This window comes from Eleutherodactylus coqui, chromosome 10 (genome assembly GCF_035609145.1).
Source record: "Eleutherodactylus coqui strain aEleCoq1 chromosome 10, aEleCoq1.hap1, whole genome shotgun sequence".
Lineage (NCBI taxonomy): Eukaryota > Metazoa > Chordata > Amphibia > Anura > Eleutherodactylidae > Eleutherodactylus > Eleutherodactylus coqui.
Genome location: NC_089846.1, coordinates 42,048,940 through 42,067,532, shown reverse-complemented (window position 1 = coordinate 42,067,532; position 18,593 = coordinate 42,048,940). Strand labels below are relative to the sequence as shown.

Genomic DNA, 18,593 nt, shown 5'->3' with positions numbered 1-18,593 from the left:
AAAAGCGCAAATAGTTTTCTCCATTGGCTAGACTTTTTTTTCCTATAACTTCCCAGACACAAAAAAGGTGAAAATTTTGGTAAAATGTGGAGGCACTGGTTCAGATTTCTTGCTCTGTATCCAGTTTTCTTTCTAAAGGCAGACATCTGCACCCAATTGTCTAAAGCAGTCTTATGTACTAAGAGATCTGCCTTGGTAAAGACACCTCGTCTTGAGTCATTCCACAAAGTAGCAAAGACTTAAAAAGGAATGATTCACGACAGCCCATACCTGAAATGCAGAGTGCGCCTCCTGTCCATTCACTTCAATGTGACTGACGGAGCCAGCTATCTCCAGCGGTCCCACTGGCGTTGGAGGGAGGTGCGCAAGCGATTCTTCTGCTGCCACACACTTCGGGACACAGCTGGGCTGCATTCAGGTATGAGCTGTTGTGAGAAGCCCCTTTAATTTGCTTCCTTCTCCAGCTTTTAAGTGCATCCTTCTCCAGCTTTTAAGTGCATTTGGATATTCTTGAAGTCTTATATTCACACTTCTCTCAGAAGTATGTAATCGTAAGCCAGTTTAGTTTCTGCTGTAACCATTTAGGAGAAAGGCGGTAAGCTGCGATTATATGAATTTTAATGAGTCATATTGGACTCATCTATGCGGCTCAGTGGAAACTTTGATGTGTATGTTTTCTAGAACTCCTGAAGCCATCAGTATAACTGACAGGCCACTGAAGTCAGTGTGTCACCATACTGTACTGCTCTCAGCCCAGGCACTATTAGGGACCAGGCAGGTTCCTTTAAAGCTCCTTCACTAATAAGACTGTTTACTAAACAAGCAAACTTTATAGGATCATTATGAGGCTCCTCATCAGTAATGAGACACGAAGGTGTAACATTTGCCAATTTGTATTTTACTTTTTAACTAAAGTAATTCAATAGAAATTCCCCCATACACAAAAAATAGCGTGTTTAGTATGAGAAAATGAGACCTCTTGTAAGAAACCGCCACAGTGTCAGATGGAATTTCCCTTTAAGGGTTTTAGCACTGGTTATCACCTCCTTCTTGAAGATAGAGTCAAAGCCAGCAATCTTGTTTCCTTTGGTGTCAATAAGAGATCCCTGAGGTTCACAAGTTATTACATCTCGCGTCTGCTTTGGCAAGGGCAACAGCTGGCGTACTTTCTCCAAACTCTCCGACTGACGGTCACCTAACTCTTTCTGCGATACAGAAAAAAGTGAGTCATGAGAGCAAGAAAGAAAATTTGGAAAGAGAAAAAGTTATCAAAATGCCGCAAGTGGAGGGGAAATTACCCGCAGTTTTTTCACCAAATTCATATATGCCCTTTTGTTCTCCTCCATGCTGCCTTGGGAGATACTGGACATATCAGCAGCCAATGTCCCATTAATAAGCACACTCAGCATGTCCAACACAGTGGTGAAGAGCTCACTGCAACGGAAAGAGATGTTAATGCTACACAGTTAAAACAAGGAACTGACATCTTGACAAAACATGTAGGAAATAGGAGAACGCAAATTTTACAAACCTCCAAAATTTACATTTGGATATTTGACACTTCTTTTTGCATTTTTTGTGCCATAATGCAACATGTGTGGGGCAAATCCTGTTTTTGAAAGTTAAAGAAAAAAAATGTGCATGGAAGAAAAAGCTGCCGTTTCTGGAATAGGTTGGTGGAATACAATCGCTGCAAAGCCGAGAAAAGCCTACAGGACCATCTCTGTACCCAGTGTAGAGCTGGCAGGGGCAGGAAGCATGGGTAGGACCTAGTCTCGTTATTAGTGTATCTTGACGCCAACTGAAATAGAGGTGGCGTCCAGATACAGGGGGTTTGGCAGTGCGGTCATGCCCCCTATTTTGTGATTGGCTGCATGGCATTAATGGTTTCCTCGTTCAGACAGGTCCTGCTTCTTGTGCCGGTGTGAGTGTAGGCGGTGAACTTCAACGCTGCTGGGAGGGCGCCGGTACCTACTCTTACAGCGGGGCCAGGAGCAGGAGGTGTCAGCAGCGCGCCTACTCTTACAGCGGGGCCACGAGTAGGAGGTCTCATCAGCGCGGCCACCAGCCCGCCTACTGTTACACTGGGGCCAGGAGCAGGAGGTCTCAGCAGCATGCCCAGCACCTGCAGCTGTAAGCAGGAGGAAGGGCCAGCAGGAGACTGACAGTGGGGACCGCCTTACTAGTAAACGGAGCTGACATCGACGTCAGGAGCAGGCCAGCCACCAGCACGAGCTGTAAGAAGGAGGAAGCTCCGGCAGGGACAGTAACAGCGGCAGCCCTACAAGCAATCCGAGCAGACAGCGGATGTAAGCATTAGCAAGGGGCACCAGGGCGAGTGACAGCGGCCCCAAGGCAGTGGAGGGCATCAGCTGCAGGCCACCTTCAGCGATGCTGGCACGCTGGCTACAGTCAGAGCAGGGCCAGAAGCAGCACCTGTGAGGCAGAACAAAGGCAGAATGGCATGCAGCCAATCAGGAAAAAAGGGGCATCATCGCACTGTCAAAGTTCCTGTATCTTAACTCCACCACCATTTTCGGTGGCGTCAAGATACACTAATACCCCAAGTCTCTTTGCTGCTTGGTAGGTAAATTAGAAAGTTTGCAAAAGAAACCCACTGATCATAGCAGCGATGGACATTTATGGATGGAACCCTATTCTGGTGTAGTTTGTCAAGCATCATTAGCGACCTGCAAAGTGTCACATATTGTGCGTGTCTGTGTGTAAGGAAGGCAAGAACAAACTGTAATTTCAGCAGGCACACAGGGTAATTACTTATTTGATTGCATGTCCACAGTGCCACTGCTTATAATATCCAGGAGAAGGACTGCCCACTCGGTGGTCTGCTGAGTGCTGCGCTGAACTGTATCAAACATTCCACCCACCTGAAAAGAACACAAAAAGAAAAATCAAAGATAACAATATACATACAATAAACTACATGACATGTATATACACAGTTTGTTTTCTCCTCTCCAAATACACTATGCTCACATACTTTTGGTGCCTGGTTAACATCTATTATGGCATACTAGAAGTCTCGTCCTCATGACCAGTGCTGCAATCATGGCAGTGAAAGAGTTAACCGCCGGGATCCGTTTTTTTTAGGCAGCAGCAGCAGGTCTGTATGTAACAGCCCCACTCCTGCTGTTTGAAATACCCATGAGATTATGATGGATAGAGATGTAGCAAACATTAACATGTTATGAAAACTTATCCCCCTTAACGACCAATGATATACATGTACGTCACTGCTCTTTAGGGCAAGTATGGAGCAGGGTATGAAGAAGTGAAGCCTGCTTCATACGGAGCAGCTATCAGCAGCCGCCACGATGGGAGCTAGCTCCGATCACGGCATCTAAATGGTTAAAAGGCTAACTGCAGCACCTACCCAGCTAGCCACCGGGAACTGCCCGCACCAAAATGATTGCAGGGTGCTGATGGGTTGCCATGGCAGTCTGGCGCCTTGTGAAGATTCCCCGCTTGGCCTTCCATGAATTGTAGCCTATCATGCCCTGTGTTGTAGTATTTTGTACAAGTGATTAGACAGTCACAAGTTCAAGCCCCCTATCAGCATTTACTGATCATTGAGGATCCTGGAATGCTGTGCAGGGAACTATAACAGCCCCATTCACACAAGTCCCTTCATTCCTGGTGAGCAGCAGGTGTCACAGGGGTAGTTGGACCACCAATCAAAAGGTGATGGCACGTTACCTGGATAAGTCATGGCGTTATAAGATGGGAATACGCCTTTAAGGTTACAGTCCTCTAACAGAGGACATCAGGAACATTGTAGCAGATGGCTTTCTTCTACAGCCTGGTAATAGTCACATTTTACATATTTATAAATTGAAACACCATGCATATTTTATATCTGTTATCAAACCAACACATGGTAATACAATTACTCACCAGGTTCAACCTGAGCTTCAAGACATCATGGAGAAGCTGAGGCGTTTTACAGTCATCTTGATACTGATCATCTCGCCAGTTACTAACAATCTGCAAAAAGGTATCATTTAAAGAAATGAAGAAAACAATTCAGTAAAAACTTTTAAAAAGCTTAAAGAAAAAACAAAAACAAAACAAAAAATTCCTTATATGGTAGACGCTCCAAAAGTTGTGTGTTTCACCTGGTTTCCCACAATGTGACAAGTGCTTAACCTCTATATGATCACCCATATGGCTTTTGACGGTGGCCGTTAAAGGGCTTTAGTCTATTACCGGCGCTGCATCAGAAACCTGGCACAGAGACCTGTGCCAAGGAGAGTGGGTTCTCAGCTGTTATCCAACAGGCTGGCACCTGCTCAAACAGCAGGGATAAGAGAAACCTCCAATTCCTACTGTTCAACCCTTTACATGCCATGGTCAGTTTATTAATAAAATTCATAAAAGTTACAAAATACATTATATGTACCCAAAACTGATGCCATTAAAAAATACAACTTGTCCCGCAGAAAAAAAATCCCTTCATATGGCTATGTCGACAGAAAAATTAAAAGAGTTATGGCTTTAGGAATGAAATAAAGAGAAAAAAAACAGAAAAATTAGTTGGTCATTAAAGGCGCAAACCGTCACTAAGGGGTTAAGGGATTAAGCATGGTAGGCTCTGTTCACATTGAAATAGAGCTTTTTTTTTGTTAAAAGGTAAATGTTGGGGGTGGAGGGGTGTTCAGAGGGAAGGTCGTAACCTATGCTCACTGTATAATCATACACTGGCATAAGTCGCTCATTGTACTGTGGGTTTTTAACAGGGGTCATGGCATATAGAATAGCGCAGTCCACTATGCAAGTCTATATGGCAAAAGATTAAAAATGTACACAGATTGAAGGATGCCAAAATGAAACTCTTGGTATCCCTCAGGCAATCCGTCTGACACATTCTCCAGTAGCTCGCAAGGAGTATACAGCAAACATAGTGAACAGAGCCATATTAGCACCATTTTGACAGTTAAATAGACATTAACTTTTTACACAACTTATGCTTATCAGCCTGTGTATGTATTATCAGTCTAGTAATATGCCTGATTAACATTTTTTTTTTGTTTCATCACTGAAAATCAAGTTTGCCGTAGCTGCCACTAGGGGTATCTCTTCAAATAGCTTTGCAATCCACTGCCTGTTGTTAGGCATTTGGCTTCACTAGTAACAGGGATGTTAGGACACTGTTAGTTACTGCATGACATAGAGGGGCAGGCATACAGATGCTGTCTTACAGCTGATTGGAGCAGGGCTATGCAAAGCAGCATGGAAAGTGTGGGAGAGGAAGTCCCAGGCAGTACAGTACTGGCAGAATGGCAGGTTGAAAGGTCAACGACCAGCAAATTGTAGAAAGCACTACTTCAGCATTATCACTTACCTGTTGCACTTGACTGTACAAAGAAGTTAATAGCCCCTCCCTCTGTTCATCTTGCCCCTTTAAACAGGTTAACACCAATGATAAAAATGGCTGCTGACTGAGTAGAGACATACTGCAAGGAAAGAACAGAAAAAAATCCAACATTCAAAAAGGATCATCTTAAACAGGTTTTATCCTGTCATGCAGAAATCACAATAGCGGCTCATCCTGTAATCAATGGCAGTGGTTGCTCACACCTACGTTCCACCGGTCAATTCATTTCGATGGGAGCATAGGATATAGCAGAGTGGGGTGTCTCCAGCAGTCCCATAGAAGTGAATGGAGCAGTGGTGCACATGCACAGCCAGCCATCGTTCACTTCAGGCCGAGCTGCAACTAGGGTGCCTGCATGACAGGTAAAACTTATCAGAATAAATTCAATTAAAACCAAATCTCCAGAGCATCCATGCCTCCGCTGCAACATGGCAGGGTAAACCTTAGAAAAATCTATAGAGAAAACCTGATAACATCATATGTTATGCTGAAAACTAGACATATGTTCATCTAGTTCAGCTTATTCCCTGCCCCCCACCACCAGTTACAGCCTTCATCCAGCCAGGTCTCAGTTATTCCCACTATGTTGTAGTTTGCCTCAAACATTACTACTTCCAGGTCATCAAACTTTATAATTTTAAATGTATCCCTATTAACTGTTCTGCCAGTTCTAACTGTACTAACCCCTCCCACCGCTCCACCCCATTCTCATCACTTAGAATGTAAGACCATGTAGATAGTGGCCTGGGACTATCTCCTACGTCCCTCCCTCCTTAGTCCCTAGTTTAAAACACTCCTCCAACCTACTAGCCATCTTGCTCCCCAGCACAGCTGCACCCTCCCCCCATTGAAATGCAGCTCATCCCTAGGGTACAACCTGTAGCCAACAGTAAAGCTGGTGCAGTTCTCCAGTAACCCAAACTCCTCTTTGCTACAACTCTTGAGCCACTTGTTTACCTCCATAATCTCCCACTGTCTTTCTGGTGTGGCACAGTCAGTATTTTAGAAAATACTACTTTGGAGATCATTGCCCTAAGCTCACATCCTAGTTTCCTGAAATAGTTTTAAGGACCCTCCACCTACCTCTAACTTAATTCTTTTGTGCTAATGTGTACCATGACCGCACGGTCCTTTCCAGCCCCTCCCTGTAATCTGCCAACCCGATCCGTGATGTGTCAAACTCGAGAAATTAGGAAGACCACACACTGTTCGATGATCCTGGATTTTGTGGCACATTGCCTTGACTGTCCCCCTAATAATGGAGTCTCCCACTACCAAGACCAGTCTAGCATTCCCTGTGCTTCTATTCTCCTTCTCACTGGAGCAGACACCCTCCTGGTGGTCAGAGGGCATGTCGTGCTGCAGCAGTGCTAATCCTCATCTGCCAACTTTGCAAACTTGTTGGGGTGTGACAGTTCAGGACTAGCCTCCCTGGATCTCTTCTCTCTACCCCTCCTTCTGCCACCCACAGCTACCAGTAGCTGCCTGATCATCCTGCACGCTCATACTACTATCCAACCCTACAGCTGGCCACAGCAATGTATAGTGGACAGCATTGTCAATTGTGGAGCACTTTCTAAAATGGGGATTGTGCAGATAGGTTAGATAGAAGTAATATATGCAAAAATTTAAATAGATAAGCCGTAAATAAATACAAGTGACTCTTACAAAATCCCTGAATCCAAAGTCACTAATCTCATGTCACACACTTAAGAAACAGCACACTTCGAATAGAGAAATGCACGCTCTGCTCGCACGTTCACTTAGGTTTGCTTTATACATCTCTTTATCTGTAATTTCTGCTCCTCCTCTGTTTGGATACAGGAAGTTCGATAGACGCAATTTATCACACCCCGATAGGGTAACCCTGCCCCTAATCAATCACTTGTACAAAGCAATCAAGACCGAAACCCACAAGCAGACTGTTACGTTACTTCTTACAAAAATTGGGAACCGGACTACATCCATGCGGATAAACCTAAACCAATGACTGCCAAACGCTCAAAACACTCACCTACATACCTGCACACATAGCTAGATGGAATAACTTTAGGATGTACAAGATATTCATTCGTATTTTAACCAAGATACTAAAGCTTGCGAGCCCACTTCAAAGGTCTTTGTCTCGTGGGTCCCTACTAGAGATGAGTGAGCACGCTCGGATAAAGCAGTTATTCGAGCGAGCATAGCTCTTCTCGAGTAACTGCTTACTGGTCCGAGCAGGCTCGGGGGGCATGAATGCAAACCGCAAGGGAGAATGAGTAACACCAGCTCCCTCTAGCCATAGGGCTGATATTTATATGCAACAGACCGGTGAGGATTGGCTGGCTGGAGAACGCCACACCCAGCCAAGCTCAATCATGCCACACCTGTGACAGTCTGATCCTGGAAAGCCATAGGACTACAGGTTCCAGAAGCACAGTCTAGGGCCTCATATGCACATGGCCGTGACAGACCCCGCCAGTGGAATATCGCAGCAGAGTCAGTCACGGCGCCCCCCAAAGACCCGATACTCACCTCCCCAGGATCCGCCGTGCGTGTCCCACCTGCCGAGCCGGCGCACATGCACAGTACAGCACGTGACGCACCAGCAGTGCGACATGATGCGGCCGACGGGGACGCATAATCACTTGATACTTCTGCTGTGCTCACAGCGGAAAATATAGCATGACAGCCGGTTGCGCATTTTTCCGCTGCATTTAGAGCATGCCACGGTTTCTTTCACACTGTGGAATTCCACGGTAGAATTCCGCAATGTGAACATTGAGCTATTAGGTTCAATATAACCTAATAGCTGCGACATAACGCCGTGGATTTCCCCTGTGTGTAACGCGGCAGAAATCCGGCCATGGGCATTAGCCCTAACACAGACAGTATGTGCTTTTAAATGTAACAATGTTTACCAATATAACCCTCCAGTGTAAGCTAAACAGCCCACTTTAGAGACCGTACACTTAGATTACAGCACGCACACTCAACTAGGTTTGCTTTCTATAGCACTTATCTGTAACTCTTCTGCTCCTCCCTCGGTCATGTTTAAAAATTGAAATTAAAATCAACCTAAAATATGCAAATGTTCTTTAACCCCTTAGTGACCGTCCTATTTTATACATTAATGACCATTTCTAAGCCGCTTCATTGTTGTTTTGAGAGTGACATAGCTACATAGACAAAAAATATCAGTTATGTTAACGCTCGTTTTTTGCAGGACAAGCTTTATTTTTTTATGACATGTCTTGGAGACAGACAGACAGGAGACAGACAGACAGGAGACAGACAGACAGGAGACAGACAGACAGGAGACAGACAGACAGGAGACAGACAGACAGGAGACAGACAGACAGGAGACAGACAGACAGGAGACAGACAGGAGACAGACAGGAGACAGACAGGAGACAGACAGGAGACAGACAGGAGACAGACAGGAGACAGACAGGAGACAGACAGGAGACAGACAGATAGAATGGGGAGGGGGGGGTAAATAAAAAGTATTCCACCTTTGTTTTTTAGAGTTTGCTCTATAGGCATTCACTGTATGGTATGAAATAATGACATTACTACATTCTCTGGATCAGCATGATAATGGAGACACTAGGTTTATATACTGTGTTTTTTTCGTTGTGCTAATGTTTTTGCAGACTAAAAACACTTAGAAAAATAAAAATAAGATTGTTTTAAGGCGGGAATAGCAAAAAACAGCAACTCTAGAATAACCTTTTTTCTTCATTCTGTGGGTCAGTATGACAGTATGATTAAAACGATGCCAAACATATGTAGCTTACATTTTTTAATTAATTTTATTTATTTTAATAGAAATAAAAATTGAATTTGCATTGCTGCATTCCAAGACCCATAACTTTTTACATTTTCCGGAGCTTTTTAAACTTACTATATTAGGTCTTGGCAAAATGGATGAAAGATAGCAATTCTCACTTTCTTTTTAAAAATACTTTATGTTGGTCAGTGTGGGATAAATAACTAAAATATTACAAAATTGTTCTGGTTGTTACAAGCATGGCGATACCTACTATACACATATATATATATTTTTACATTTAAAAATTGTTTTGTGGAGGAATTCTTTCATTCATTTACAGTGGAATTTTTTTTACTTGAACTTCCTTTTTACGCTATTTTTTAGTCCCTCAACAGGATGCGACTGTTTGACCGCTAGACTAGTACACTGCATTACTTCTCTAATGCAGTACACTATGCATAAGCTTTCAGACAATTAGGAGGCAGGGTCTGATAGGCTCAGATACCTGGCAGACTCGGAAGCCTTTGTCAGGTCTCCTGCTGTCACTGTAACCCTTCGTACCTCGCACCTTGCTATTCATTGCGGCATGGAAGGGGATATAAAGTTAGGAATTTAAGTTTCTCTGCTCCTGGATCTTACAGAAGGGCTCAGCTGTCAGACAGTTAAGCACAAGCCCTGCTTCTGCAAGAAGCTTTAAACCCGTGCCATATATTTACTATAGGTGTGGGTTTAAAGCGCAGCGCCTGGTCACTAAAGGGTTAATCGCTATGCAAAAAGGTCTCGGTTTCCTGCCATCTTCAATATATTACTGCCATCTTCGATCTATCATTCCATTTTCCACATAAACGTATTTTCATTTGCACTGACCTTTTCTGCTTTTGACGGTCACGCTCCTTACGAGAAGACGATCCAAGATGTTGTCCTTTCTCCAGCTCCTCCCCAGCTGCTTTAAGTACATGACCTTGCACAGATGTTGGCAGCTTGGCAATCAGAGGAGCTACAAGCCAAACACCAGACCTCTCCAAAGCACTGAGATGACAAAGTGGAAGATAGGAGTCAGCAGATACTAAAACTGCGGTGTCAGATGAAGGTTAGAGAGATCACCTAGCTGCATTTACCTGAGCACAGGCTTAGATTTAGCATTGGGAGTTGCATTGCTACTTGGGGCATTGCTAGGGAGTGCAGCGTTAGCAGGGGTTGCACAGACATTCTCCGCCGACTGCTGGAACACTTCAATTGTAGCTTTAGCTATATTTTCCAGTAGAGAATTCATTTCCTACAAATTAACCACAAAAAAGATCAATTAGGTTTCTTCAAATCAGTAGAAAGTTTACGGTCCCCATCCTCAGCTAGTGAGCAGCGACAGCGCTCAGACAAGGGCTTCAGCTGGCTCATCCTAGCGGTCGGTGGGGGTCTCAGCACGATCAAGACTTCTGACATTTAAAAATATGCTGTCCAGGGTAAATAATAGAAGATTCTACACTCAATCATGTGGGTTCCTGCAGCTCCAGCATCGCTCCGCTGTTCTCCCCGCCAGGTCCGTTTACAGGCTGCAGTCAAGCCTTCTGATGGGATGTCAGAGTCTGCAGCAGCAAGTCACAGACTGATCACAGGCGAGAACGGAGATGCGGCGCTGGAGCTGCAGTGGCCCTGAATGGGCGAGTAGAGGATCTTTATTTTTTACCATGGGCAGCCTATTGAAAAAAAAATTAAAATAAACTTGGAAAATCCTTTTAAAGATATGCCAAAGGGACATTTTTAACCCCTTCAGCCACAGGGCGTAAGTGTATGTGCTGGCAGTGGGGTACTTAACTATGTAGATTGCGGCATGAGAAGGGTTCACAGAGGGAGCGCGCTCCCTCTTTGACATCATCGGTCTCTTGCGAGTATTGCCAGTGCTTGTGATTGCTGTAACAAGCGATAAGGCATTGCAGGACAGAAGTTCTGCAATGCCTTATCATAGTGATCAGAGCTGATATGGTGCAAGTCCCCCACAGGGACATAAAATGTGTATTTAAAAAAAAAAAAAAAAAGATAAAAATTATGTACAAAAAAGAAAAATGTAAAGGAAAAAAACAAAACATTTTTGTGCATATTAGGATTAAAAAAAGAAAAAAAAATAATAAGTTGAACATGCTTTTTTTTCTGCACAGCAAAAAGCATTTAAAAAAATCCTAAAAGAAACTGAGGCACAAATGCTAATCTACAGCATTTTGCCTCCAAAAAAACCTTAATAAAAGTGATCAAAAAAGCCGTATGTACCCCAAAATGGTTCCCATTAAAAACTACAGCTCGTCTCGCAAAGACCTAGCCCTCACAGCGCTCCATGCATGGAACAATGAAAAAGTTATAGGACTTTGCATGCAGTGATTTAAAAACAAAAAGGATTTCCAAAAAAAGGGTTTTTAATGCGGAAAAAACCCCTAAAAAAATAAGAATTTTGGTATCATTGTAATCGCACCGGCCCGCAGAAAAAAGTATTGGTGTCACTTATGCTGCATGATTAACGCAGTTTAAAAAACAAACAAAAAAACTATGGCAGAATTGATGCGTTTTGTCTCCCTGATATCAAAAAAATATAAAATTCATAAAACTTTTAAAATATAGTCTATGTACCCAAAAATGACACAAAAAAAAAAACTACAGTTCATCACACAAAAAACAAGCCCTTATACGGCCGCGTCGACGGAAAAATAAAAAAGCTATGGCTTTTGAAGAACGAAGATGAAAATCCGCCAAAAATCGTTGCGTCCTTAAGCCCAAAATAGGCCATGTCCTTAAGGGGTAATATAGCTATACAAGAACAGAAACTCATGCGCATGTTAAAGTCTAGATCTGTGTGCAGTTGTAGTATACACAAAAATAATGGGACGTTAAGTTTAGTATAAAAGAGAAAAATATCCGATTCCTTTATTGGCTAAACCAGAAAAATTATACATGCAAGCTTTCAGAGCTCGTCATCTTTCTCGTTAGCCAATGGAGGTAGCGGTTACTCTATACTTTATACAACAGTATGTAACATCATAGATTTTTCTGGCCAACATGGTAGCGCCCATTTTTACTGTACATTATATGCAAGTCAAAAAGCTTCACAGTTTTCTCCCCCTTCTTCATTGGCATTAGTTAAAGGGAACCTGTCACCAACTAGAAGCACCATAAACTAAGTAATAAAGCTTATATTTTGAGTCCGAAGAGCCACTTTTTATCCTCCCCCGATCATTCCTGCAGTGTTCCCCCGCAAAGTAGGCAACTGCGCCGCCAGCTTGACTTTTTTTTAGAGGGCTGGGCGCACGGAGACCCTTCTGAAAATAGTCATGCTGGCTTGGGTGCCTTGACTTTGCCAGGAGACACCACAGGAACGGGTGAGTCAGGAGTGTATGAAAAGGGGCCCCTGGACTCAAATTATAAAGTACCATAACTTAGTTTACGATGCTTCTATTTGGTGACCGGTTCCCTGATGAATGTTACATTATATTGATCTAAGTGCTTGCAACATCAAAATTACAGGATGAAATTTGTAACTTTATTAGCTTTGCACAAAAAAAAACAAAAAAAAAAAACACAAACACAAACTAAGGCTTCATTCACACGAGCATATATCGGCCCCATTTTCCCGTCCAGCTGATAAATGCTGCCAATCTGATAGGTGTATTCCTGCAGCGTAAAAGCGCCCGGCCAAGATAACGCATTTGGTGCGCATTTCGGCCAGGCGCTGTTACGCCAGCCAGGAAAGCTAGTTTAGGAACTATCTTCCGGCTGGAATACAGGGCGGCTCCCATAGACTCCTATGAGAGCTGCCGGAGAAGGGAGGTGTAGGAGTTTAGCAGCGTGTATGCCAACCTCCCACCCCCTTCCCTCCTCCTATCCGCCCCTTGCTCGCTACCAGCAATGGGAGGGGGCAGGATGGGGCGGGAACTAGTTGCTAAGCTCCCACCCCCTCCTATTGCTGGCAGCCGGTAAGGGGCAGAGAGGGCTTGGGAGCTTAGCATACTAGCTCCCGCCCTGTCCCCCCTACCTTGCAGAGAGCCAGCAGAGCTAAGCTGACTCCCCCCGCCTGATGGTATCCCAGGCTCGGTGTATACTCGCCGGACCGGGCCGTCTGAACAGGCGCACAAATGAGAGATTTGTGTGCCTGTTCATGCGATTTTCAGTTGCACTGTGGTCGTGACATGGGCAACCAAAAATTGCTTATGCCTGTGTGAATGAGCCCTTAACCACACAAAAACAAAACTAGAAAAACTTAACTTCTCTTACATTATTAGATGTCTGTTTGATCATCAGTTGAAGCTCTAGTGCTGACTGACGCATTGTCCACTGATCCAGGCTCTAATGGGTGAAAGTTATGGAAATCAAGGAAAAATAAGCTATTGAGGAAGAGACAATGAGCGTACAGAGATGTGTTAGGTGAAGTAGAAGAAGAGCGACACAACAACTGGTCACGGGTCTTTAAAATGTAGCATTATAATTGAACAGTAAGAACTCTTGGTAAAGGGTCAGTTTTTTCACCCACTAAGAGGTGTACGGATAAATAAATAGACCGCTAACTGGAGTGCCGCCTTTAGTTCTTGCAATTACCTAGTGTGTTGCAAGTACGAAACTATTTATGCAACTAGAGTACAATGTAATTATGATTTGAAAGTTGGAAAGACTATGAAACAGCAAGTAATTCCACTACTAGGTGTCACATTTGTCTCTTCTGTCTTTCTTACAGAATCCATTCTGTTAAGGTCAGTTTCACATCACATTTGGGAGATTCGCTCTCCTGTAGGTCTTCGTTGATGTAAAGGAGGATAGGATCTCCGCACAAGAGGAGAAACATTCTTGACATTTCTTAAGGCGACATTTCCCCTTTTGCTTACTCACTTTGGCTTATATGATATTCCAGCATTTCACAGTCAATAACAGGTTCTGTTTCCCTTATGAGAAGTGGTATAGACGGCGATGTTCCTTAGAAGGCCACTGCTATCTAGCCTTCTTTTGACAGTACATTTGCTAATTGAAGTTCCTCGTTCTTTATCCAGCATATATTTTTGTATTTCATGAGGCTGCTGTTCCCATCTTAAAAAGGGTCTGTGCCAACATGCACAACCCCTCCCAAAATGTTGGGTATATCTACCTTCTTAGTGAATGGCTAGCATATAAATGGTTAACTCGTTCCTGTTGTACACTGGTATGTAGATGCAGGCTCATACTACCCCATATCCTTTTCTGGCTTAGGAATGTCTTGAGATAGCGGGTTCTGAGTTGCTAGAACGAATACAGAATGAGCCTACTCTTCTTAAGTTTCGGTTTTCTAGAAATCACGTATTTTATAGTAACACACCTTAAGGTGTTAACATATGTCAAATCATTAGCTCCTAGAGCAAATCATGAGTTCTTATGATTACAAGGGGGTCGTGTATGTCTAACGATACTTAATCTAGCATATATTTGTACCGGGAGGATGTTAAGACAGAAGAGCATCATTGTCGGAGGATACTGGCTGTATCATGTGTCAGTGATTTGTGTACACAACTTCTCATATAATTCGGACCAGACAATGAAACATGCTAAGAAATCTCTGATGATTTCCCTAACACAACCAAGAAATGGATTATATTAAAGAAAATAAAAATCATTTTTCCTACATAAAGTCCCCCTCTCTATACGACACCCTTAACATTGGCTTGAGAAGCGGCATCAGAAAGGGCACATGTGAAAGCACCCTTCGGATCTGTCCCCTTTAAACTTTTGGTCAGCTTGATCAAGCGGCTTAAATAATTTAATGAACCATTAGACATGAAAAACCTTTCTTTATTTAGTAGAAATTATCACCCCACTATTATACCCCTGGTGTGTAGCTCAAGCTCCGATCAAAGTTGTATCTATATATACACTTCAACGAATAGAATAAGTCTAGAACTGCACATTGACATTGCAACTTCTACTAAAATCATAGCCTTAACATTTCCTTTTATGGGTGGGGTGGGAAACTGTGGTAAGATGCACAGGCATTTTAGGATCCATAGCTGATTGGGTGAACTATGCCCCACCCCCTCCCCTAATTTATTGGCAATTCATGCTTTTTGTTTTTAAGAAGTTGCAATATTCTCCATCCGATGTCATGTTTTTCAGTGCTGCAAGTGTAACAGCATGATGTATAGAACATTACTGACTGCAATATGGTGTGAAATGCCACTGAATTTCATGAAACATGAAAACTAGCTACAAAAGCACCGTGGGAGCATTTTGGAATAAAACTTTTCAATACAGTTTTGAAAAACATCCAGCGCTCTGCTTTCATTCCCTCACCTACCCCAGCAACACGAACCTCCCTCTGTCAGGGATCAGCTTGTATCCCAATACCGTCTGACTTTACCTGTAAGATATGCTTGATGCGCTGTCTCTGAGGGTTGTCCCCCTGCTCGGCATCACTTAGTCTGTGCGGATAACAAATCAACTGCATGAGACGTTGTGCCTGAGCACTGCTGAGAACCGGGTCCTGGAGATCAATGGAGTCTTCACACAGGGAGCGAACACATCTCTCCCCTACCCATTCCTGAAAAACGGAGGAAGCGAAAACTCATGGGGTAAGAAAAAGAAGCAGACAAGTAAAAAAAAGGACTACTTGGAAAAACACAAGGGTTATTCTCTGTTTGAAAACACAGTAAGTGAACTATATGTGACATGGTAGCGAAGATTCACCTGTTGGCAGATGCTGCGTAAAACATATTTGGCATACACATCCAAACTTGCAGTCTCTATGGATACAGATCGCCCACCTGCTCGGTTCGTTGACAAATCCTCATCAGTAATATCTTCAGTACCTGCGGGTAATGAAAAGCCAGAACCTTGCAACTCCGCATCGCCTGGAAAACAAAGGGGCATGGAAAGTTTATTGACACTTGTCATAGGGTTATCTGTAGTGCTGTACATGGAAAGTATTGAACCCCATCATACTTCTAGTAGACCAATTAAAGAGGTTGTCGGACTTTAAACCAGTTGTATGTTTATAGATTTTATATTATATTTATTTATATTTTAGGATTATATTATTTAGGCCTCCTGCACACCGCAGAGCTGAATTCCGGCCCTGCGAGCAGCGGCGTCCGCGTTTACCTGTTACTTTCAGTTTTCATCTGTGCCGTGGATGGTCTGCACGGCTCGCTGGCGGACATGCACAGTACAGTTTTGTTTTTTTTTAACTCCTGCATAGGCGATTACGCTGAATCCATGACCTTTCCGCAATGTCAGTTGCAGAAGGGCCACGGATCGGACTGCTTCCATTCACTTCAATGGAAGCTATCCGTGCGCAATCTGTGGAAGAATGGAGCATGCCGTGATTTTTCCTCTGCTTGCAGAAACTGCAATTGGGTGGTATTTGGGGCAGATCAGTGATGTGGACGCCCACCGCGGATTCCGCGGCGCAAATCCGTCCGTGGGCAGGAGGAGGCCTTATATAAAATATTGACAAATTTTACATTATATGTATAATATGTATAAATACATACACATATACAATTATCTACAATCCAGCACTGAAGCTGCGGCGGTTCCCCACTGTTCTCTGTTGTAACATTTCATACTGCTGGTGACCGCTACAGCCAAAAACAATAACCACAGTAGTGATACCAGTCGTAGGGCACGTGACCGCTGGGACCACCGCTTGGCAACGGGAGAGTTGGAAATTACTGAATACAAGTGCTTGCCAATATATACAGGGCCCCCACTGAAACGAATGGAGTAACAGCACACATGCATATCCTACACTGCATTTATAATGTAATCTTCAAAATCTTTGTTTGCGGGATTGCTAGGGGTTCCCACAGTCAGAAGCCTGGTTGCTCACATTAAGATAAACACACACACAAAAAAAAAAGCCAAGAAAAAAAACCCCAAAAAAACCACAACTGACCCAACATAAATATTGCCTTGAGCACAGCAAAAAGTGCCCCTGGTACGATGCGATTCTGAGACGCTGCTAGAAGATGGCGGTCACAAGATGAGCGAATACCAAAAGTTGCTTTATCTGAAATGAAAAAAAAATATATAGGAATTTTTTTTTTTTCTATGAAAAGGTCCACGTTCTAAAAATCCTCCATGTAAACTCTTTAACTTACTGCTGTCCGGTTCATATGGATTCAGCTGAGGAGTTCTGAACAGATGAAGCAAAATCCGACAAGTGAGCCGCGCTCCAGATTCAGAATCCTGTTCGCTACACGCTGTAAAGGAAACAGGATCAGATGTTACTAACAGAATGGACGACAGATGAAGTGGAAAGAAAACACAACTTTATCCAGTATGTTCATGGAATAAACTGAAGGCCAATATTTCATGAGCGGCGAATAATAATCAACCGAATCAATTAAAGTGCAAACAATGGTAAAGTAATTAAGGGGATGTGTAACCAGACACATCGCACCTTTCATCAAGTTCTCAATCTGCTGCTTTTTACACTTCCCCCTCAAATGCACAATATCGAACGACACTACTGTAAGTGCAAACAGGCAGAATCCCCACTAAACTGAAAAGTTCCTTTTAATGGTTTTACAAGAAGTCAAAACACACGAGAAAAAGAACGCGTTGCATTCGAGGAAAGCTAAACCTAGAAATGAATGAGACAAGTAAAAGACACACGTAGTTCCCCTCGTTGTCTGGATGTTCCTAAAACTGTCCTGTAGAGACCCTGCAGAAACCAAGAGGGTTAATGCAGAGGCATAGCTGGGTCAGGTGGTACCCGGTGCGGAAATTTTTTTTAGGAACATTTGGGCCGGATAATCAACCTGTGGAAAAGGACCTCACTAGAGAGGAGCGAGCGTACTCGGTTCGGGTGTTTTTGCGCTCGAGCACCGCTTTTCTGAGTAACTGACTACTTGGACGAAAAGATTCGGGGGGCGGCGTGGTGGAGCGGGGGGGGGGGGGGGGGGGGGGGTAGCAGTGGGGAACAGGGGGGAGCTCTCTCTCCCCCCTCCCACTCCTCCTGCAACCCCCGCTCACCCCCGGCGCCCCCCGAATCTTTTCGTCCGAGTAGTCAGTTACTCGGAAAAAGCAGTGCTCGAGTGCAAAAACACCCGAACCGAGTACGCTCGCTCATCTCTAGACCTCACATCTTTGAATTCTTTCTTCCTGAGGGCAATCTTATTTCATTTAATTGCAAACCTTAATAATCTTAAACCCTCTTGTATAAAAAAAGGCAGAAGTATTACAGAGGCGTAACCTTTATTGGGAAACCAGAAAAAATATATATTCAGGTTATACTCATTGAGCACTGGGTACCCGGGAAAGGAGAAAGCAGAAACGGTTAAAAACTGCTTCTCCCTGCTCCTCCGGGTTCTTAGCTGTGACTAACAGCCGAGTATCCGACCGGCTCCTGCTTGATAGCAGGAGCAGAGGCTTTAATTCACCTCCATATTTTTGCTATCGGCGGGGATTAAAGCCCAGGACCAAGCGCCGTATATTTACCGC

The 18,593-nt window shown here is 43.6% G+C and overlaps 1 protein-coding gene across 3 annotated transcripts in view; it reads right to left on the bottom strand.

Moving 5' to 3' along the window:
- Positions 1-18,593, bottom strand: part of MED12 (mediator complex subunit 12) — an 83,904-nt gene that overhangs the window by 15,033 nt on the left and 50,278 nt on the right. For all 3 annotated transcript variants that reach the window (XM_066580885.1, XM_066580887.1, XM_066580886.1), the window contains exons 24-35: positions 17,249-17,350; positions 17,044-17,157; positions 15,834-15,997; positions 15,508-15,687; positions 13,404-13,475; positions 10,268-10,425; positions 10,017-10,178; positions 5,360-5,471; positions 3,913-4,002; positions 2,776-2,885; positions 1,299-1,434; positions 1,044-1,205 (exon numbers count right to left, since the gene is read on the bottom strand). In XM_066580885.1, the coding sequence (XP_066436982.1) occupies positions 1,044-1,205; positions 1,299-1,434; positions 2,776-2,885; positions 3,913-4,002; positions 5,360-5,471; positions 10,017-10,178; positions 10,268-10,425; positions 13,404-13,475; positions 15,508-15,687; positions 15,834-15,997; positions 17,044-17,157; positions 17,249-17,350 (1,562 nt within the window). The remainder of the gene's footprint in view (positions 1-1,043; positions 1,206-1,298; positions 1,435-2,775; positions 2,886-3,912; positions 4,003-5,359; positions 5,472-10,016; positions 10,179-10,267; positions 10,426-13,403; positions 13,476-15,507; positions 15,688-15,833; positions 15,998-17,043; positions 17,158-17,248; positions 17,351-18,593) is intronic.